Genomic DNA, 23,184 nt, shown 5'->3' with positions numbered 1-23,184 from the left:
TTATGAATCATAAATATTATGATTATAATTGCATATGTTGACTATACTTAATCTTTGTGCAATGGGGAATCTATGATGATGCATAATACTACAATTTATTGATTGTGCCTTTTGTTGGTGTTTTGGTTCATTTGATTACTTTCAATGCTTTGCGTTGTGTTGGTTATGTTCAATCATATTATGCTGCATCATTTTTTGTCTTTTGTTAAAACAAGTAGAATTGAATCATTTATTACTGTTGATAATAGCCCTGATTTCAGAAAGGCGATATGTTCGCCGAAACGCGTGTTATCGCAAAGGCCCATTTTATGAAATACTAATTTGCACTCAATAAATCCTTTTGAGTTGGGCCTCAGACAAATAACTGTGTGAAATCTTTACTTTTTGTGGCGCATGAGAAATATGAAGCAACTATGTACTACTTATACTAAACAGAGTGGATGGACTTATTTCTCTGTTTTAAATTTCATATACATGCAACACTTGTTTTGTACAACAAGAGACTGTAGGGCGCAGAGGCCCACATGTTGGTATCCCCTAAGAAGTTCCTCATACCCTTTAATTTTAGAATGTATTCTGATCATTTCTTGAGGAGGTCAAAATGGGGCTATTCTGCCCATATAATTAGGTGCATTTGTCGCTGTTCTCTTCCCGGTCCCTCGATACTGCAGATTTAGTTGAGGTTGGTTTGAAAGGAAGAAATTGAGGGATTTTGACAGTACCCTATAAAAGCTTCAGAGACTGAAGGTTCATTGTGGAATGGAAACAGGGAATACTTTGTCTCACCTGAGAATATCCTCCTTCCATCCCCCAAATCTCCTCTACCTAGGTGATCCTCCCTTGCATATCCACCCCCAGGATCAGGATTCAAAAGAAATTACCTTTCCCTGGCAACCTGGGAGGTGGATTCCAGGGAAAACAAAGTGTGGTCGCCAATATACATATACATATACACATGCGCAGACCCCTACAGCTTTCCCTAGACAGGGGTTTCTTTAGAAGGCATTTATTGATATAGGAAGGCCAAAGACCAAGTGAAAAACCTCATAGCACAGCCATTTTAGGGGGCTATCCACCTTTAGTAGTCATTTGCAGTAAATCTAAAAGTGCACTAGTATAATAACACAAACAGTAAAAATATCACTGCTGCCATCAGTTTGTCTTAGGCAAATTGTCAAATCAACCAAAAAAACATTATGTAAAACGATATAAGGATACAAAGAATCCTATCTGCACTTCCCTGTACGCTGATGTGAGCAATTGTAACAATACAAGAATGCATACAAAGGCATAGGGCCTCAATACGACTATGGAGGTAGCCATGCAGCTTTTAGCGACATGGCTACCCCCATACCGGGTCTGGGTTCCCTGAATGGGAAAATACCGGGCCATTTCGACCTTGGAGGGCCTGGTATTTCCCCATTCAAGGAACCCGGACCCGGTACATCCCCATCCCCATCCCTGCCCCCATAGGGCTCAATGGGAATGGGGAGGATGCTAACAACGGGCCCGTTAATGACGGGCCCGTTGTTAGCATCCTGGTCTGCTCGCGGGACCCGGTAAGGACGCCTAGTTTTACCAGACGTCCTTAGCGGGTCACGCAAGCAGACCTCGTAATAAGGCATAGGGGGGTTAACGGCGCCGGCAGCTCTACCGGCGCCGTTAACCCCCTACCACCAGGGTCGTAATGAGGCCAATAGTCTCTAAGTGCGGACAGGCTAGTCTTAGTGACTAGTCCGTTTCCCCATAAAAATGGTCAAAACTGGTAAGGGAAGTAAAACAAAGGCTTTATTTGCCTCCAAGATGTCAGAACAGTGATCAAAACGAGCAAAAAGTAAGGGTGTCCGATAATAATCTATGGAGGGAAAGGTGCAAAAAGAGAATCTGTCTTAACAGATTGGGTTGGCTTTTAGTTTTTTGGTGTTGGTGTCCTTGATTGAGCTCTCCCAGTGTCACTGAGACAGCCCTGATGGCAGTATGTTTGTTTTCCAAATCTAGTAACGCTTTGACTGGACTTCCTTGGATGGTGACGGGTACATGGCATTTCCAATCAGTCTCTCCATTCGTATATGTGGCTTATGACAGAGTCTGGGGTTGCTTCTTTCTCTGAGAAGACCAGAGGCATGCATTCTTCATTGGCAGGTTTCATCTCTGGGTTTGGTTCTTGGTCTTGAGATTCTTCTTGTAGACTGGGAGTCATTACGCTGATCTCCATTGGCTTTATCCTTCATTGATCTCTGTCCTCCCAACGTTTCTTTAGTGTGCTTGTTTTATTATTTATAATGCACAGATGTACCCGCGGGTATCAGGGCGCAGCATTTACAAGAATATCGAAGCTTAGTTACAACATGTAAAATGGACATAAAGACAATGAGGATATATACAAGCAGTGGGGTAGACAGGCAGTATATACAAGAGTGCGAAGTAGGCACACGTGGTTAGTGTGTGCGGATAGCACAGGGGATAGCCTTGGCACTTAGCTATCTTGGTGGTCCTTCGATTTTAGCCATGAAACTACCTTGGAACGGAAATTCAGGTGGGGCATGTCTACTGTAAGGTTGGGAGGCAAGGAGTTCCACACTTTGGCTGCTTTAACCGGGAAGCTGTTACCACCTATGGTGGCAAGTTTAAAGTTTGGGACAGTGAGGCAGTCTTTATATGCAGTTCTGAGGGGTCTCGAGGAGGCTTGTCTATGGAATCTGTTAATCAGATAGATGGGAGCGGTATTTTTAAGAGATTTGTAGGTAAGTGATGCCATTTTTAGGAGAATTTTATCTCTGGTGGAGAGCCAGTTCTGTTGACTGAATCCTGAGATGTGCTCTCTTCTGGGGATGCCTAGGGCTGCTCTCAGGGCGTTGTTCTGGAGGGTTTGTAGCTTGCTGGTGGTAGCCTTGGAGGTTCCCAGGTAAAGGGCGTTAAAATAGTCAAGGCGGGAGAGTATAAGGGCTCTGGCGAGTGTGAGGCAGCTAGTATCTGACAGAAATGGTTTGGCTGCACAGATTAATTTGCATGTGTATGCAGATGAAGATGCCAGGGAGCTCAGTTGTCTTTTGAAGGAAAAGTTGGAATCCAGGTAGAATCCCAATGTTTTGACCTCCTGTCCAACTTTGATGTTGTTCCCATCTATCATGATGGAGTTGTATGCTGGGCTTAGTTTCTTCAAACTGGACGTGGTACCCTGGACGATAAGCTCCGTTTTCTCATCATTCAAGCATAGTCCGTGAGTGGCCATCCATGTCTGAATGATGATATACACCCTATTTAGCAAGGCCAAATCCTTTCCATAATCTCCAGAAAGCGGAAGGAGGATCTGGGTATCATCTGCGTAATTAGTGTAGGTGATACAGAGATGATCCAAATCATCGAAAAGGGGCTTGGTAAATATGTTGTATAAAGTAGAGGAGACGCAGGAGCCGTGTGGGACACCACAAGTGATGGGTATAGGGTCTGCTGCATCCATAGGAGAGAAGACCCTCATAGTTCTTCCGTTGAGGAATGAGGTGATCCAGGTGATGGCCTCGGTAGAGAAGTGCGCTGCTGTGTGGAGGTGTGAGCATAGGGCAGAATGGTCGACCAAATCGAGACCTGCAGATAGGTCAAGGAGGAGGAGCAAGGCAATGTGCCCCTGTCCCTAAGTGTTTCAATCTGAGCTTTCAGGTCAATGAGTGCAGTTTCAGTCCCGTGTTGAGGACGGAACCCTGATTGTCTGGGTCCTAAGTGGTGGTGTCCTTCCAGGTGCTTCTGTATGTGAAACATAGGCGACCTTGTCTAAGATTTTTAGAATGAAGGGAACAGTTGTTATGGGTCGGTAATTTGTGGGTATGGCTGGGTCAAGAGTAGTTTTTTTTTAGTAATGGCAGTACCCAGGATTGTTTTAGATTGGTGGGGATGGAGCCAGTGGTGAAAGAGGCATTGATCAGTTTAGTAATGAAGGGGGAGAGGTCGCGGGCCGCATCTTTGATGAGCTGTGCTGGGCACAGATCTCTCTGGCAATTAGATGGTTTCGAAGACAAGATAATTTTTTCTACGTCAAGAGTATTGACTTTAGAGAACTTGAAACGGATGAGATCTGTGGTCGTGGCCTTGTCCGGGGTTTTGGATGGGAGAGTATCTTTTAGGGCAGCTTTTTTTGCTAGAGATTTTGCTTTGAAGGGTCACGATCTTATTTGCTAGGGCATTTTGAATTTCTGAGCACCAGTTTTTATTTTTGGTGCAAGTATCGAAAGGGTAGTATTGGGGTTTCAACTTCTTTAAAAATAGTGAAGAGTTCCTTCATATTAGGTTTAGCCTGTGATGTGCGAGAGTCAAAGGAGGTTTGTTTAGCCAGGTAGATTTCTTTTTTATAAAATGTGGCTAGTTTGGAAAGTTTGACTTTGTTTGCAGCTGAGGGGGATTTTTTATAGGAAGCCTCGCAGTTTCTTTTTTGCTGCCTTAGGTTTTTAAGGAATGGTGTGTACCATTTGTTAAGGTGCGTTTTTGGTTTACTAGGTCTGAGTTTAAGCGGGGCGATGAGGTCCAACGCGGTAGCCATGACCTTGTTGTATTCTTCGACCAGGATCTCTGGGTCCAGGTTATCGGGGAGTGTGTTAAGTGTGGGGCGGAGATTCGGGATGAGTCTTTCTAATGTAATGTTTTTCTTGTTTCTGGTGGGAGTAGGAGGGGCCGTAATGATGGGCGGAGGTGGGGGTCTGTCAGTGGACAACAAGAATGATACCAGGTGGTGGTCGGTCCAAAGTAGTGGTGAGATATTTGTGATGTTCGCTAGGCAGTTATGGTCAGCTACCCAATCCTTTCGAATGAGTGGGTGCCATACTTCTTTGTGCAAAGCTTAGTTCAGTAAGAGTATTAACTATAGTGCTGGCTGGTTGGTCTGCCGGGTCATTGTAGCCCATGTTAAAGTCCCCCAGGGTGAGAACTTGTGAAGAGCTTTTGAGGTTGCTGGATAGAATGGCATTGAGGTCTTCGTCAAAGGTGCTGATGGGGCCTGGCGGGCGGTAAATCAGATGGATATTGAGGGTTTGGGTATTGGTAAGTGGTACTTTGATAGTGTTTCACATGAAAGGACGTTGGTGGAAGTTGCTAATCTCATGGTCAGACTGCATTTTGTGTATAATGGCGACACCCCCTCCTCTGGAGTTGGGGCGATCTTGCCTCCGGATAGAATATTTATCTGGGACTGCTAGCATGAGCATGGGGCCTGCTGCAGGGTGTAGCCAAGTCTCAGTAATAGCGAGGAAATCAAGATCCTCTTTAAGGATCAGGTCTGCGATTTCTGTGGCATGGGCTACTAACAATCTGGCGTTGATCAGGGCTCCCTTGATTTTAGGGCTGGCTATGTTTTTAGTAGTGGTCTTATGACGTTTAACCTGTGTTAATTTGGGAGTGTCCTGACTGGGGAGGTTGAAAGGGGATCTAGGGGTGAGGTTGTAGGGAGGATTAGAAGTTTCAGTGGAGGAACTAAATCGAAGCGGCTGCTCTTTGGAATTCTGTATAGTGGGCAGTGAGCGGGTGAGCGGCTCCTAAATTCTGGCTAGTCTACCTCCAACTCCTAGGTTCCTATCTGTGGTAGTACGAGGGAGACTGATAGGTTGCAACTGAGGGTTGTTTATGTCTGATGCCTCATTGCAGTGCATGGTTGGGGAGGGCATGTTGGGTAATTGTGGAGCCATTTTAGGCTGGATTACAATGTTTAGGAGGATGAGGACGCAGGCCGACAAGCTGGTAGTAGATGGATACATACTAATTAATGGTGAGAATATTAGTGGGCTGCATAGAATTCCATCTAGTCCAGGGGCATGCATTCTTCATTGGCAGGTTTCATCTCTGGGTTTGGCTCTTGGTCTTGAGGTTCTTCTTGTAGACTGGGAGTCATTACTCTGATCTCCATTGGCTTTATCCTTGATCTCTGTCGTCCCAACGTTTCTTTAGTGATGATGGCTTGCTGTTGGACATTCATGCTTTGGATGGCCTCCTCAAGCATTGGTTCATGGAGTTGGCAGATATTTTTGTAAATATGGTGGTAGTGAATCTGTAAATTGCTAGAGTATCAATAATTCTTTAACTTCCTCTTAGCTTTTGTGACCCAGCCAGTTTGTCATAGGGTCTTTTCCCCGGTACGACAACTGTCTTGGGGCTCTCTTCTCTATGTACACTCCCTCAGTCACACCTCTTGCCCTCACTTAATCAGCTTTCTACTCTATACCTATTTCCTCTTGCATGGTCTATCAAACATTCTCATTCACTTCCTCACTCTACCACCGAGGTACCTCTCTCTCACTACCAACACCTCACTTGCAACAAGCTCCTTGAGGGGTTGCAATACCCCTGGCCTCCTTTTCCTCCCTCTTCAATTGGTTACCCTGCTAATCTGGGCTCACACTTCTGTCCGGTGTGGGAGGTCAATGCCTGGCAGTTTTTAAACCCTCTTTTAGGCCCTTCACCTATTCACATGTAGCGATTGAATCCGCCTCTCTGATGCAGGGCTTAGTTGCTGCACAGTTGTTTCAGACATGTGACGAGTCCCCTTTTGTTGTTTGGGCGTGCCATTTGACCAGTTCATTCTTTCTTGAATCATTTGTCATGCTGGCAGCTTTATCCTGCAGAATACAGTGACTTTCAGCTGCTTCATGACCTTCTGGCACTGGTAGTCCTACAATGTAACAAAAATAATTCTGGCCGGAATCTAATTGCATTTCCAGTATCTCAGTGTTTACCCCATGCTTTAAGAGAAAAGGAGCTGGAGGAGTCAGCTTCTGTTCACTGCGCCTACCCTCTGGAACGCACTACCTGCTCACATCCGCAAAGAGCCATCTTTCACTGCTTTTAAAAAAAATGAACCATAACATGGTTGTTCGACATGCATGAATAAAGGTTATCCTTGTATCCATCTTTACTGTACCTGTTTTTCTCGCCATTATGCCGTTTTAATGCTGTGATAGCCATGGGTCTGGGCGTTGTAAAAAATGTAAAATAAAATAAAAATGCAATCAGGTTTGCCATGTATTGTGTGATGAACAGTTCTACCACTTTCGACAAGCATGACCCTCAACACCTTGGGCAGAGCTGCCTCTCGTGAAAACCCTGGTGGGTCTTCTACCCTAGGTCGAGAGAGTCCTTGTTCCCCCGTCACTGGGTCATGAACCTGACCTGAGGAGAGTCTGCGGACTATCAGACAGAAGTGTTAGTGCTAAAGGTGTCCAAAACACCTCTTAGCCTCCTTCGGTGATGTACTCCAGCCTCTTCACTTTGCCACAGGCGTGGTTGCAGAGACCACCTCTCCAAGCATGTGTGTATGATCAATGGTCTGAGAAGCATGTTATTGGGAGGAACTTCTGATAGCAAAGGCTACTATTTCTTGTTGGTGCAATGATGAGGACATACTTGAGTAGTGCAGTTTAAAACACCTTAATGATTCATCTATTGTGACAGATTCCTTGGAGACCTTGAGCACTCACCTACACCAACTGACGCCACAGGGAATCTGATCTTATAAAGAGAAAGCATATCATATAAATATGTTGGATCTCACAGCAGTACATATAATAATAATAATTGTTATTATTAAGAGAAAGCATATCATATAAATATGTTGGATCTCACAGCAGTACATATAATAATAATAATTATTGTTATTATTATTAAGAGAAAGCATATCATATAAATATGTTGGATCTCACAGCAGTACATATTGACCTGAAAGCGTTGCTACCCTCTGTTCAGTTGTTGCCACTACAAAGTCAGACTGACAACACAACAACAATGCATTAAGCCAACAGGTATGGAAGCACACTATGCAGCCCTCCCATGGAAAAGAAAAATGCACGTTAAAAAACATGGGTTTCTTCAGCCCCCAAAATATTGAAAGTGCCTCAAATTTCAAATTTGGAAACATTAGCAAACTTTTGCAAATGTTCAGCCCCATGAGCAGTGTGCTGTCTCAGGGTAACGGCATCTGAAAGCTTTTTGCAGCTTTTTTCAAAGGCAGTTCAGCCATGTAAATTAGTTTAGCCTCCAAATTATTAAAGCAAGAATTAAAAATCAGAATTTGGGAAAATCGGAAAACTGCCAGTATTATGCCCCAAGATTAGAAATAGTCTTGTCCTACTCATTATAGCTGCTTGCTTTTCTTACCAAAGCAGGTGAAGATATTGTGGGCCATCAGTGTCTTCCAGGCCTTGCTCCTTTGTGGTTTAGTGTTGGGTACTCTTTGGTGCAATCTTGGGAACCTCCTCCAGGCTCCTAAAACTGTTTCTTTTTATAGGCCATGCCCCACCCCCGTTTCCCTGCTAGCCAATCCTTTTCTAACAGATAGTGATGTTTGTGCCTGATCTTGCACCTGGCTGCATGCAATGCAATGACAATACTGATAGTGATCACACACTCATTAAAGCAAAACTAGATCAGATTTGTTTTGAAAAACAATGTAGCAAAGCAGACACAGCTAGTGGATGAGCTTGGTGTTTAAGCAATCTCTTATCCTTGTACATGCCGCATAGAAAGAAAGACATGTATTTGCTATATCAATGTTTTTTGGTTTCCGGTGAATGTGTTAACCCCATAATGAATTCATAATAAATTCTTAAGTTTCAGTAATGTTCTGTATATTTCCAATTGTGCTAGAGAAGAGAATACTGTGAAAGTCAATAGTTGCAATGCACATTTGTGAAATGTATCTCTGTCAAGTCTAACAGGAATGTTTCATATGTGGCTACATGATTATGTGGTCTGGCTTGCAGTTTAGAGCTGTTCTTATTATAGTAGTTTAATGCAATTTATTAGAATACAGTAACCTACATGATGTGGGATCTCTAAATACGTTTCAGTATTCTGGAAATCATACCTTTAAGGACAAAACTTTGTAGTAATCACTGATTCTATGCTATTGAAAATGCTGATCCAATAACACTAAAATATCAGCAAAATTATCCTTAATAGAGGGTTCAGGTTCTGCTTGACAAACCGTCTTGACAAGCACTAACAGATTGTTAGCCATTTAATAAACAACTTTTGTTTAGCATATCTTAACTAACAAATGGTGTGCATGCAGTTGCTATTGAAAGGTTATAGCTCTATATTTAGTAAGGCAAACTATTTGTATTGTTGGATCACATGTTCCATTTTCTTAAGAGTCACTCTTAAAGAGCACACCCAATTAGGCATGCAAGCTCCTTAAAAGCTGCACATGGTCCCCATTATGATAGCTCCTTAGATCTTTGAGTTCACATGCTCTGGTTTTATTTCTGAAAATTGCAATAATACAAAAGGGGAAAAGAAGGTATACATTATAGGTATTGCATAGCAACTGCAAGAGAGAACCATTGGTATTGGTAACTGAATGTTCTGTTAATGACCACACATATCATGCCAACTCTTTTGTAGCATATTCATTTTCTAGCTCAGACAACCTTTCCTTCTCCTGCCTAATGTGTAAAAGGTGACTTACATTTCTTCACTATTTACCTTTTTGCAGGTGTTGTTGTCTGAGTACAAGAGGACAGGAGGCCTTTATGCTATCAAAGCATTGAAGAAGGGTGACATTGTAGCTCGGGACGAGGTGGAGAGGTAAGAGCTTTGCTATCTGGCTTCAGATCACCAATCTTATACTGACTCCTGCTTATTTCCTTGGTTGTTCCTCCAAAATGCCTTCTCCTTTTGAACCATTTGATCTCAAGGTGGTTGCTTGCAAGGAGGGTGGTCGCACTACCTTGGTAGAGTCTCAACATTTGTTGTTGCTTGATTTACCATGCCAACAGACATGTCATTACTCAAGGCCTTTTTCTTTTTTTTTTTTTTTTTACTTTAATGTTTATTTGAATTTTTGGAAATACAGGTCACGGGAATAAGACACAATCAGTCATCAACTTTCCTTCAACACTTGAGTTAAATGTATTGACCATACTACCAGTTAGAACAAAAGACCAGTTATATAACATGAGAAAATAACAAAGAAAACAGCAAAAACCTAGCCATTGTGGGCACGCTCGTTAACTCTGTAACAAGAAGTGTGTAGGGGGGACGGAGAGTAGGTTTGACACTGCCCCATTTCAGCATAAAAATCCCCCATTCGAGGCCACCAGGGGGCGCAGGCAACATGGCTACCTGAGCTGAGAGCTCCGTACCCAGCCCCGGGTAATTGCTGGCAGCAAAGAAGTGTGGGGGCCCCATCCTCCTCGAGACCCCCCACGAGATTGTGGGAACCCTCGGCCCCCAGCTGGGTCCAACTCCGACCCTCGACCGTTAAGGCTTCGCCGAGTTCGGCCGCCCGAGGGATTCGCCGGCCCCTCCCCCACACCCTGGAGTGGAGCTCGGCCGTAGGCCGCGCCGGCCACGCCAGACCCGGAGAAGGAGGGACCAGACGCGACGCGGAGAGTGCGGAGGCTGAGGCGGAGATTGGACGCGGGACCTGCGGCCGAGCGAGGACACAACCTGAAGCCCGGACCCGCAGTGCAGCGCGTCGGCCCCGCGCGAGAGGTGAGATCGCCCCCGGCACACCCACGGACCCAGAGGGGCGATGCAGGAACGCGCCCCCCCCCCCCCGGCTTCAACCTCCTTACCTGAGGACGCCCGGGGCTCGACGTGGGACAGCGACCCCAGACACCCCCACGAACCCGGGAGGCCGACGCGGGTGCGCGGCCCCCCCCCTCTTTTCTAGCCTTGACCCCCCCTCTTGGGAGACGAACGGGGCACAAAGCGTGTCCGTGGCGGCCCTAGCCCCTACTGCACCAGTGAATCCCGGGAGGCCGACGCGGGAGCGCGCCCCCCCCCAATCTTGACTCTCCCCCTCTGGGACAAGCGGGGCTTGAGGTGGGACTGCAGCGGCCCCAGCCCCCAATACACCAACGGATCGGGGGGCCGACACGGGAGCGCGCCCCCCCACCCCCCTCTCTCTCGCCCCGGCTTTGGCTCCCCCTCCCTCCCCCCGATGACAAAGAGAGCTCAGAAAAGGGAAGTGAACCCAGAGTGACTGTCAAGGTGGGACCCCGAGAGGTGAGACCTACGACAAAGAGAGGCTGATACACAGAGGAATACAAGGGACCGCAGACTATTGGCGAGAGGTCAATCGGACTATTCCCCTCACGACCACCCCACCAGAACACGACGCCGCGAGCACACTGTGGGAGGAGAGGGCACCGGAGGCACACCAGAGGACCCCATCGACACCGGTCCCCCACTTTCTCGACTGGGCCACGTTCCACACACGAACGCTTCGGCCTGGCTGCGCCCATCGCTCGGGATCGTCATCGGGGGGCATTCGTCCACCAGGTGCCTGCCCGTCCCACCTCCGGGGTTGTCAACTACACACTGCATCCTCCCACGATCAAAATTGTGTATTGGATAGGTCACACCAACTACAGCCCACCGGAGTGCTCTTCCCATGAGCTGGAGGGAGAACCTCGCCAAATACCAATTTGTGGCTTCTGAGGGCGAAATGGCGGCAGGGGGCACCTCTACCCCTCCACCCGACCTGGGGGCTATACAAAATAATATCCAGATAATCCTAGAGGAGATACGCGGGATGAGAACGGACATGGGGGCCAAATTCACCACCCTCGAGGACCGGATGGAGGGGGCCGAAAATAACCAGCTCTCCACAGCACTTCTCGAGACCCAAATGGAGGTCAGATTCCAGGATATGCAAAGGCGGGAGGAGGAACTTCGGTTCAAAGTGGACGACATGGAAAATAGAGAAAGGAGGAACAACCTACGCATTTCTGGGCTGGTGGAATCAGAGGGCGAGACCACACAAGGTCTGGAGGGCAAAGTACTGGACATCATAAGGATTGCCCTGGGTGAGAGTGCTGGAGGCGAGATCAAATTCGATAGGGTCCACTGGGCGGGCGGAGGGGGCAGGGGCCCGCGCTCGGTGCTGGCTCAATTGCATCACTACAAAGACAAAGCCAAGATCCTAGAGAAGGCGAAGAACCTAGGCAACATCCAATACGGGGACTCTAGGGTGTCCATATTTCAGGACCTCTCAGCCCTTACCCTACTAATGAGGAAGAAATGTGGCACCCTCACAAGATGGCTACAGGGGAAGGGGGTCAGATACCACTGGGGCCACCCCTTTTATCTATCGTTTGAATGGCAGGGAGAGAAGTACCATCTGGTCTCGGAGGAGGACATCCAGAGGGCCACAGATGACCTACTTGGCGACATGCCCGCTCCCTCTGGAGGCAGAGTGGGTGGCACCCAAGATCTCCCTAGGGGCCCGGTCGGTCCTGGAAAGCTCAGCGGCAAGTTTAAGGTCAAGGGTACTCGCAAATTCCAGAAAACAAGACACCCATCAACGGCCTCCGAGGACCGCCCGAACTCATGACTATACCACTCTCTCGGGGGTTGAGGATCCCTACTGATGCTCCTGTATTCTAAGCTTTGGCAGAGCTGGAAATTGGGGCCTGGCCTCATGAGGCCAAGGCCGGGCGCCACGTTGGCGCGAGTTTTAACCCGCCAGGTTGAAGGGCGGGAAGCAGTTTGATGCAATGTTAATGGTTTGGTTGTGGTTTTCCCGGTGTGGGGCTGAGTTTGAACCTTGGGGTGGGTGTGCGGGCCGGGGGGTTCTTTGGCTCCTGTGCTGACCACCCCCACCGAGGTAATGGTTGGGGTCGATATATACGGAAAAACAAGAGATGGGGATCCCTAACATAAGAAATACCCGGGGCTGGGGTAAGAGTCCTTGGTGGTTCGTTGACCAACCCCGACACCAGTTGGGGGGTGTGGACGGATGCCTTACAATGAAAGGGAAAAGGGAATGGGGGAGGGGTTGGGAGGGGAGGACTGGATGGGGGAGGGTGGGTGGGGAACACAGGGGAAGGGAGGGGGGAATAGCCGAATCAAACTAGGGCTCACAATGCGGAAACAGACTACAGGGCAACACTGCGACACAGGACAAACAGAGGGGGCCTCCCCATATGACAATGGTTGAGGGCAAGATAGGCACACTTAATGTCAAGGGCCTTAACTCCCAGAACAAGAGATCCCTGACGAGTAACATGTTTCGCAAACAACAACTAATGGTACTCTTCCTCCAAGAAACTCACTATAGACAGGGCAAGGAATCACCCCTAAGGGGAAGGGACATTGGATCCAATTACTGGGCATCCCACAGAAGCTCAAAGAAGGAGGGGGTAGGGATCCTCCTGAATAAAACGTTCCATCTCTCCAATATTGAAACCAAGAGGGGCTTTGGGGGGCGGTTCCTGCCAGTCAAGGGCACTCATGAGGGCGAACGCATCACTCTGGCCACCCTCTATGCACCCAACTCTGGCCAGATTAGGTTCCTAACCCAAATTATGGGGGTAATCGATGAATGGGCGGAAGGGGCCATGATCCTTGGGGGCGACTTCAATCTTGTAATGGACCCCAAACTAGACTGGTGGACGGCCCGAGGGGTTGAACCCAAGGCGACATCTAAAGACAATATCTCATTCCAGACTCTCCTGAGGGAACACTATTGGGAGGATGTTTGGTGGGCGACACACCCAGAACCGGGAGGCTATACATTTTTCTCCCCTCCACACTATACATACACCAGAATTTACCTGCTCCTGACCTCTAAGGAGGGAGGCGGGGTGGCCACGGATCCACGAGTCGAGGCAATAACCTGGTCCGATCACGAGCTCCTAGTGGCGAGCTGGTTTCTCCCCGTCTCCCCTCGATCAACCCACTGGAGGTGCAATGATGTGCTTCTCAGAGACCCAGTCTTTAGGGACTTCCTGAGAGGCGAAATGGCGGCATACTTCGAAACAAATGATAATGGGGAAACAGACATGCCGACGGTGTGGGAGGCAGCAAAGGCCACCTTTCGCGGCCTCCTCATAGCGGAGGGAGCCAGACGTAAACGGGAAAGAGGGCTCATCGAAGCCAGGATATGGGTGGACCTTGGAATCTTGCGGGGTAGGCTCAACCAGGGGGGGGCGGACAGGGAATCCATCTTAATGGAAATGAGCGAGAAACGACAGGCCCTACACACGGTTCTCATAGGAGAGGTGGTTAAGAAGCTGAGATACACACGACAGAGGTACTACGAGAGGGGAGACAGGGTGGGAACACTGCTGGCTCGCAGAGCCAGGGGATGTCGTCTGGAGAGAAGGGTTGGCCCCATCAGAGGCCGGGAGGGCTCCATGCTTAATAACAAGGCAGAGGTTGTGGGCTCCTTCGCAGATTACTATAAGGAACTGTATACAAAACAGGGGGGAACATCAACAGAGGAGATGCGGGCATACTTGGTGGAATACCCCCCGCCCCGCTTGACAGAGGCGGAACTACAGGAACTAGAGTCAGACATAACTGTTGACGAGGTTGAGGCGGCCATCAAGAGGCTGAGGGTGGGCAAGGCCCCGGGGGGAGATGGCTACACAGCCGATTTCTACAAGCAGTTCTCACCTTCGCTGGTGGAGCCCCTAGCCAAGCTCTTTAACCAAATCCGAAACGAGGAGACGCTCCCACCCTCCTTCCTCCAGGCCCTCATCACGGTTATCCCGAAGCCGGGAAGAGACCTGAGGGAATGTGGCTCCTACAGACCCATCTCCCTCTTAAATCTTGACGCCAAGATATTCACTAGAATTCTGGCATCTTGCCTAGAAAAGAGCCTTCCACGACTGGTTCACCCTGACCAGGCGGGTTTCATACTTAATAGACAAGCCTCGGACAGCATGCGTAAAACTCTCCATGTGCTGTACTCAAGGGAGATCCGGAACGAGGGAGCTCTGCTCCTGTCCCTAGACGCAGGAAAGGCCTTCGATAGGGTGAGCTGGGAATTCATGGGAGAGGTCTTGTCTGTGGTGGGGATGGGCCAGAGGTGGATGGGCTGGATGGCGGCACTGTACTCCTCCCCAACAGCTAGGGTGGTGGCCAATGGGACGAAGTCAGAGTCTTTCCCCCTGGGGCGAGGTACAAGACAAGGATGCCCACTATCCCCCCTGATATACGCCCTAGTTATGGAACCCTGGGCAGTTTCGGTACGCAACAATGAAACCATCACAGGGGTCCGGTTGGGCGACTCCCATTGCAAGATTAGTCTGTTCGCAGATGACGTCCTCCTGTACGTTACCAAGCCATCGCAGACGATCCCTCATGTACTACAGGCCCTGACGCGCTATGGTAACCTCTCTGGGTACAAGGTCAACTTAGACAAGTCTGTGGCTTTCGTGGGGGGTCAGTTGCCAGAATCGGAGGTACAATATGTAGAAAGTCTCCCCTTCCAACTGCAGACGGAGGGGTTCCGGTACCTGGGAATCCAAATCCCATCCACTCCGGGCGACCTCTTCGCGTGCAATTTTACCCCACTATGGACAGCTGTCAAGAGAGATATTGAGAGGTGGGCGGCAGCGGGGTTTTCATGGATGGCACGGCTCAACCTGATTAAGATGGTAATACTCCCTAAGTTCCTATTTCTCTTCCAGATGCTCCCCACCCAAGTGCCGAAGCCCTTTTTCGACTCAATGAAGCAGGTATTGCTTGGATTCCTCTGGGCGGGAAAGAAACACAGAATCTCCTACGATGTCTTGACAAGACCGAAGGAGGCTGGAGGGGTGGGGTTTCCCGATTTTGATGCATACTACAGGGCATCCCAGCTAAGGATTCTGGTTGACCATTTTAATCCTGGGACGGAGAAGCAGTGGGTGGCCCTGGACAATAGACTTCTCGCCCCAGTCACGATCGAAGAGCAGTTATGGGTCCCAAGAACAGGCATTCCCAGGAGGGTACACAAACACCCAGTGTTGGGGGTTCTCTGGTCGATCTGGAAGGAGGGGAGCTACTTCAGGTGGCTCACGACCTGGCCCTCCCCGCTGAGTTGCATCTGGGCGCCACCATTCCTGGCCAAAATAGCAGAACCGGCAGCATACCAGAGTTGGTACGAGGCGGGCCTAGTTAGGGCCGGCCATCTATGGGTCTGGGTAGGCTGTCGCCATTCCGCTACCTTCAGCTTAAGGGAGTTCTTTCGGAACCCTCATGGGGGGACACTCTTAGGAGGGACCTTGCAGATTTTGAGAAAATGATCATCTCCACCCGGGGCTCCAAAGGGGTGATAGCTCGGTTGTACAGACTCCTCTTGTTTTCAATACCAAAGGACCCCCCCCCCCAGCACGAACGCAATGGGAAAGAGACCTTGGCGTGGCAATAGATGATAGGAGATGGACCAAGATGTGTATCCGAGCCCATCGCTCAACTACGTCCCTCCAATACAGACACCAGGCATTAAGGGTCCTAAATAGGTGGCACTATCCCCCCCAGAGAATATCCAGAATGCTCCCAGGCTATGACCCACACTGCTGGAAATGTCGAAACTCCACTGGAGACTACATACATATGTGGTGGTCATGCCCCAGGGTACAGATGTATTGGGGTGAGGTCCTATCCTGGATCAGGGGAGTTGATGGGATAGACAGACCCCTTTGCCCCTGGTTACTCCTCTTTGGGATTGAGGTTGGGACGACCAGGAGGACACTCAGGGCCACATGCTCCAGGTCATGCTCGTGGCGGCCAGGTGTTGCCTGGCCCAAAAATGGAAAAACCCAAACATGCCACAGGAAAAGGAATGGGTCACCAAGGTCCGAGCGATTTATGACATGGAGTTCCTTACGCACGTTCTTGATGAATCTAAAACCAACATCGGAGAACTCTGGCTTCCATTTTTTGAAAGATACGAGTGCAGTGCATAAGGGGCCCAGTCCTCACGGTGGACCCGGTTCTGTCCTTTAGACATTGTGAAACTGTAAAGTCGGGGACTCCAAAGGCACCCATTAACTGGGACATGCTTTCTCCCCCCCACAAGGGGGTCCTAATAGGTTGGGCCCAAGGACAAGTGTGCAAAATGTGCCCATCACCTGTGCTCTGGGACTGTGCATTGTGTTCCGAAGTGTTCAATCAAGATTCTACTTTGATTAAACTGCTAGGGGGGTGGGGGGTGATAAAAGGGTTATTGGTGGGTACGCTTTCTATAAATGTAATTTCGTTTTTTGGTGCAATGTCTGCAATAATAACCTACAAAATGTCAATAAAAACATATTTTCAAAAAATCCCCCATTCAATAGAAATGACTCCCGGCAGTCATTCACCATAGCTGATAGTTTTTCATACCTGAATATGTCCCACAGTTTGATCAACCAATCATTTTTGGAGCGTATGGAAACACACCTCCATTTTTGAGCCAGGGCCACTCTCCCCGCCCTTAGCATAGCTTCAATAAGTTGTGAGAACCGTGACTTGTTACTTTTCTCATCCGGGACGCCGAAGAGTAGATGGAGAGGTTCCATCTCACGGGATATTCCCACTGCGTCCCTGATCCAACTGAGGACTTCGGACCAGTAAATCATTACCTTTGGACATGCCCCCAACATTTTATGTTATGTTACTTGGCATTTGTATAGCGCTCTATATATCATTGGTATGACCTCAAAGCGCTGGTAGGTTGAACGCCCTCGGGAACAGTGGTTCTGGTCAGTAGAGAGAGGTAGAGACGTAGGTAGGTGCCTGGGTGCACCAGATGTATGCAGCTGATGTAAAAGCCGGATGGTAGCTGCATCCTAGCGTTGGATGTGGTGCTGAAGATATCAGTTGGATGTGTGCAGTCTGGCGAGCGGACACCCAGACTGGGCTCTGGCTGCGTTAGCCCTTAGGGACGCATATATGAGCAACAAGGCCGGAATGTGCTCGGCAAGCCACATTCTATTAGAGTGGTGAGGTGTTGATTGGGTTGTATTCGTATGTGAACAGCTAGGCCGAATTAATCAGGGTTATAGCTGTGTTCTAGTTGTATGATGGTGTATAGCAGAGAGTAAGCGTAGTGATTTGATATGATGGTTATTTTTAAGACGCCCGAGTTCAGGCACATGAAACAGGATGGCAGGGAACAAAGTGACACACTGACACATAGAGACGTGGGGCTGGGTTTACAGCGACAGGAGGGGGGATGTGGATAAAAAGCAACAGTATGGGGAACAGGAAAGAAGGGTACACAGTGATACTTGGGGCATTGCTAACATTCACAATCCTGTCTGGCGTGGGCCAACGGTCAGAATTCTAACCAAGTGCAGCATTGCTAACATTCATAGTCTAGTATGGATCTGGGCAGGCTAATGTTCACAATTCTATCTAAGTGTGGCACATGCTCCCCCTGCAGGCCAGGATTTTTGACGACTTAGTTAAATGGGCTCCTCTCACGCTTTCATGGTTCGGGCGTATGGTCTCGGTGCAAATGAATGTGCTTCCCCGGCTTCGTTATCTCTTTTCGTCTCTTCCCTGTATTATTCCGGATTCTTTCTTTGAATCTCTTTGCTTTCGCCTCCTCTGCTTTATCTGGAGTGGTAAGAGGGCTAGAGTGAAATATGATACCTTGACCCTTCCAAAGGCGTTCGGTGGGTTTGGCCTACCAGACTTTAAACTGTATTACAAAGCAGCTCAGCTGCGGGTGATGCTGGAACATCTTAGGGATGACCTTAGGACGTACTGGACATATGTTGAGGATGTTCAGGTTCATCCGTATAAAGTCAGGGTTCTACTCTGGGCCCCCTCTCGTTCCTTGCCAGCGGTGGCTAAATCTCATCCAATTCTGTCAGTTCTTTGAGCGTTATGGAAGCCGAACAGAGACAATATTCTCCTTTCTTCGTGGCCGTCCCCCCTATCTTCCTTGTGGGGTCCTCCTCTCAACCTAGGGACCAGGGGGTTTCGAGAGGCGCAATCGTGGTTGGATCAGGGGCTGGAGAGGGCCGCACAGCTGTTTCATCTTGGTGGCTTTATTGATTTCGCTCAGTTGTCGGAAGTGTTGCCGGAGAAGTCAATTTCCATTTTTGATTACCTGCGGCTTAAGGGCATTCTTACCCAGGCAGATTGGGTGGCGCTAATATCCCGTCCTCTGACTCCCTTTGAAAAAGTTTTTGTGGAGGCTAAGTCCAGGAAGTGATCTCCTTCCAAAATTTACAGCGTGCTGGTAGCTGCTAAGCTGGAAGGTAGGCAATCGTTCAAGCGGGTGTGGGAGGAGAGGATGGACGTAGCCCTTGATGATCACGCATGGGAATTGGTTTTTAGGGCAACTTTGGGGGGAGGGGTTTGTATACCTCAGCTATGGAGCATAACTTCAAGGTTCTTCATTCTTGGCTCCGGCCCCCCCCGCCACTCTGTCGAAAATGTTTCCCAATGTGTCGCCCATGTGTCCCAGAGAGTGTTCTCTCCGAGGAACATGGTTCCACATGTGGTGGGAATGCCCGGTCATTCAGGTCTATTGGGCGGAGCTGCTTAGTTGGATTAGGAGCATCCTGGGAACGAGCCACTCCCTACACCCCATGGAGATCATTCTGGGCACGCCTAAGCCTGAAGATGAGGCAGTGCCTTTTTCTAGAGTAGTTGGAGCTATGTTAAGAGCGGGGCGAATGGCCCTTGCCCAGTGTTAGGGAGAATTCTCTGTTTAGGCTGAATTTCCTAACCTAGTGAGTCCCCCAGCAGCTTTGCTGGATTTTTGGGGTTTATTTTCTTCTCCTGCCAAGAGTGGGACTCTTTTACCCTCACTCTTGGACATGATTTGAGTCTATTCCTGTGACTTGTAATGTGCTTATGGGCTTTGGGGTATTTTTCCCCATAGGCTATCATTGGTTTTTGTCTGTGTGTTACACAGCACCCCCAGTGCAGTAACACAGGGGTGTCATAGTGACCCCCAAACATAGACTCCATACCCTGGGACTGACTACTGTCTCCCTGGGCATGTAAAGTCACCATTGACTTTACTAGTCTTAAATTGTGAACAGAACCAGTACAAACCATCATACTGTGGAAGTACTGGTAGGGGCAATTAGATTGCCCCTGGGTCTGTTTGTCGAGGGGGTACTGTCCCGTCCCCCCTCGCCGAGTTTCTGGCTGGTGGCAGTGGATACCACGGAAATATTCCACCGGAATATTTCCCTATGGGATTTCCCATTGATTTTAATGCACCACTTTTTGGTGCAATGTTAAAGATACCGCCGGTTTATTTATTTAATATTAATTCACCGGTTGGGATTTTTTGCCAGAACTCGCTGCCAAAATGGCGTCTGGGTTCACTTCAGTAACCCTGAACCCGAGTCGAGCCTTTGTTCCACTTTTGGCGGGCTTCTGCACAGAAGCCCTCCAAAGTGGTGCCACTGTGTCTGGGTCTACAGGATGTGTGGGAGGGGGATTTAGGCACCCTGGACTGAGTGGCCTTGGCAACTCAAGTCACACTCTTGTGTGATTGGCCCAGTGGTGAGCCCCCCGGCTCACCACTTAGCATGTTTGAGTGACAGCTAGGACTGGTGAATGGGGGTTTGCTGCATAAAAGCAGGGCTTTGGGGACTGGAACTTCAGAAGTCGCCACAGGACCTAAGAAGCCGAAGAGGGAGAAGCTGAGCCGACCTGCCACGACGACACCACCGGTGGAGCCCTGCGGAACCGTCTCACCACTTCCCAACGACAGAGGAGATCTCCAGTCCGGAGAGTCTTCTTCCCTTGACTGGTGGGGACAACCAGTTCCTGCCGCCTTTTCGCCTCCCTGGAGCATCTCGTGGCCGCCTTGCCTGTGTCAAACACCCCGGCAACAGGAATACCACTTTTTACCTCTACCGCGAAAGAGGGGTAACATCCTTTTAACCGGAAAACTCCACGGCTGGTTTCTTCCCTCGTAGTGCAACGACCTTCAGCCTTCCTCCACGTCGAGATCTTCTCTTCCTCTGGACGACGCCGCGACTTGCACCCACTACCAGGAACAACTGCCACCGCTGGAGGATCCTTTCCATTTTGAAGGTACTGTGTTCCGCCCGGCTTCTCTTGCCACCGATTGTACGGGGTAGATTTAGCCCTCGGCTCTCGAACCTGGGTTAGCCTGGGACACCCTAACTAAACTTTTCTAAGCTTAACAGAACTTTTCTACTCACCTGTAAAGACTTTTGAGACTTCGTGACATTGTGTGATCTTGGGCATATTTGGCCTGGCTCTCCCTAAAGTGGGCCTGGCACTGAACTTCCTTGCTCCTCAATAGACTGCCTTCTCTAATACTTACTGTGGTTCTCTGAAAAGTGTTTTGCTGTATTGCTTTCTTAATTCTGCCTTTTTCCTCCCTTTTTAAACAACTTGTTGGAGTGCCATCTAACGTTAAGCGCTCACCTCTGTCTGGAAATAAGTGGTGTTAACTAAGACTTGTCCAACAAATAACTAGGGATGTACATATAGTAATTAGGACTGTGTTTTGAATTTACTTACTTTTTTCTGTGCTAGTGTAATTTTACAAGTGTGTCTTTTAAATAAATAATTATATACGTTTACACAAGCTCTGGTCAGTGTTTGCTTGTGCTACTGTGCCTCTGTACCTATTCTGTATGCTCTGTATACTGTCTAACTCTTCTTGAGGGAAGTCTGACTGCTCAGCCACAGCTACCAAGTGAATCTGTGTGGTACAGACTGCTACTAAGTGGGTTTACTGCCAAACACCTGTAGTCTTAAATCTTTTGCAGTGGTCCCAAAGGGAACTGCACAGGTTTCTGCCTAACACCCAGAAATGGAAATGTCTTCAGGCTCCAACGAAGGCAGAGTGGTTTAAGAAACTATCGGCAATTTTCACCTATGAGAAACTTGCGGCCATAGCCAACGATAACATGTCTTCTTTTTTACAGGAATGGACTGTTGTGCTGTTAAATGATGACTGTGAAGCCCTTGGGCTATAAAGTTCCCGGGCATGGGTGTTACGCTCACCTGGACCCCACAGGGGCATCGATCGGACCCGGACAGCTGCGGTCTCCGCTTTCGTGATGCGTAGTGCAGAGATGACTGTCTGGACTGGCCCGCCTAGTCTCGTCTGCTGGACCCAAAGAAGTATTTTCCTGCAAGTGGAGACAGGGATTTAGCCACCCGTGGGTTTTATTGATGGCCCCCCCTCCAACTGTTCTGGTTCTCCCCCACTAATCACCTCCGATACCCCCTTTAGTAACCTCACCGTATGTTTTTAAATGATGAGCTCTCCATCCTGCGAGTCTTGCAGGGGCGCGTAGACACTCTTCACTGGTTTGAAGGTGTTGGGAGAGTTCCGGAAAGTATTGACTCTGAGGTTCCTGGCGGGGATTGGTAAGTATCAAGTTCAAAGAGTTCAATGTGTCCGATGTTCACTCTTGTCCCCTTCCTTCTTTATCTTGCAGCAGAGTTCGTGAGAAGAAGGTCTTGTGGCTGCTGATGGCGTGCAGGTAAGAGTCTGTATTACCCAACGGAGCCCAGTAACTATTGCATGCTTTAACGTGTTGTTTTTCTCCCTCTTTACAGGTGCGGCATTTGAAAATGTGGAGAGTTATAGTATAATGCCTCCGGTGGTAAATCAGGTAAGTCTATGGTGGTAAAGAGGTTGTATTTGTTGATTCCCTTGGCTCACCTTGTTCTTTCTTGTATCCTCTAGGTGCCGGAGTGCGGTGAAGAAATGATGGAGGCAGCGCCGGATCGAAAGATGCTGTGAGGACTGGCAAGTATGGCGCGGCGCTGGAGCTGGCGAAGCGGCGCGTGCAGGATTGATGTACTTTCCAGGTCCGGAGATGAAATGGATCCAGAATCACGTGAGGAATTTGAAATAAGTTTGTTTTCTAACCTTGTCCTTTTCTTCCTCTTTATTCTAGGAGCTCCGGATTCGAGGTGGCCGTGGCAGAAGACTGGATGCTGGCTGCAGGCACGGTGAGCGTCACGCTGCTGGATGCAGAATAACGCGAAGCATGTGCTGCTGTTCGGGTGTGGTTTAAATGGCCTCCAAAGTAGTTCCTGGTAAGAAGTTCCCTAGAGCCACGCCCGAGTAAAAAATAGTCCCTGTAACAAAATAGTCCCATCCAGGCCTCATGTAGGCTTGGGCTCTGTTGCAGCATGGTCTGCATCAGGTAAGTTAAGTCTATGAGCCTGGCGCCTAAGGCGCCAGGACTGAACCCAGACAGCCCCTAGCCGGGGCTGCTGAGGTTTAAATAAATGTCTGGATTCCTGCTCCCGGAGCTGATAGCCTTGGTCCTGAAGCCCGGGGGTAGGCATCATGACAATGGGGCGGAGGTTGATGGGAGAGGGTGGCTTGTATTTCGTGCATTTTCGTGTCCGCCTTGGACCCTACCGCTGGGGATGTGCTGTAGAAAAGTCTTATTTTGTTCAAGGCCTTTGCTCTAATCCTCGTGCACTTTTTGTTTCTGGCTTATTGAATCCCGGGTAGCTCTTTGTTTGTGGGGG

General features: G+C 48.8%; 1 protein-coding gene across 4 annotated transcripts in view; it reads left to right on the top strand.

Annotated features, from left to right (window-relative positions):
• Positions 1 to 23,184, top strand: part of LOC138447689 (serine/threonine-protein kinase N1-like) — a 1,645,716-nt gene that overhangs the window by 1,323,484 nt on the left and 299,048 nt on the right. For all 4 annotated transcript variants that reach the window (XM_069603962.1, XM_069603960.1, XM_069603961.1 and 1 more), the window contains one exon: positions 9,470 to 9,561. In XM_069603962.1, coding sequence (XP_069460063.1) covers positions 9,470 to 9,561 — 92 coding nt within the window. The remainder of the gene's footprint in view (positions 1 to 9,469; positions 9,562 to 23,184) is intronic.

Source organism: Ambystoma mexicanum, chromosome 3q (genome assembly GCF_040938575.1).
Source record: "Ambystoma mexicanum isolate Mex_15411 chromosome 3q, UKY_AmexF1_1, whole genome shotgun sequence".
In the NCBI taxonomy this organism is placed as follows: Eukaryota; Metazoa; Chordata; class Amphibia; order Caudata; family Ambystomatidae; genus Ambystoma; species Ambystoma mexicanum.
The sequence above is the reverse complement of the archived record's forward strand: the minus strand, read 5'-3'. Positions and strand labels throughout refer to the sequence as shown.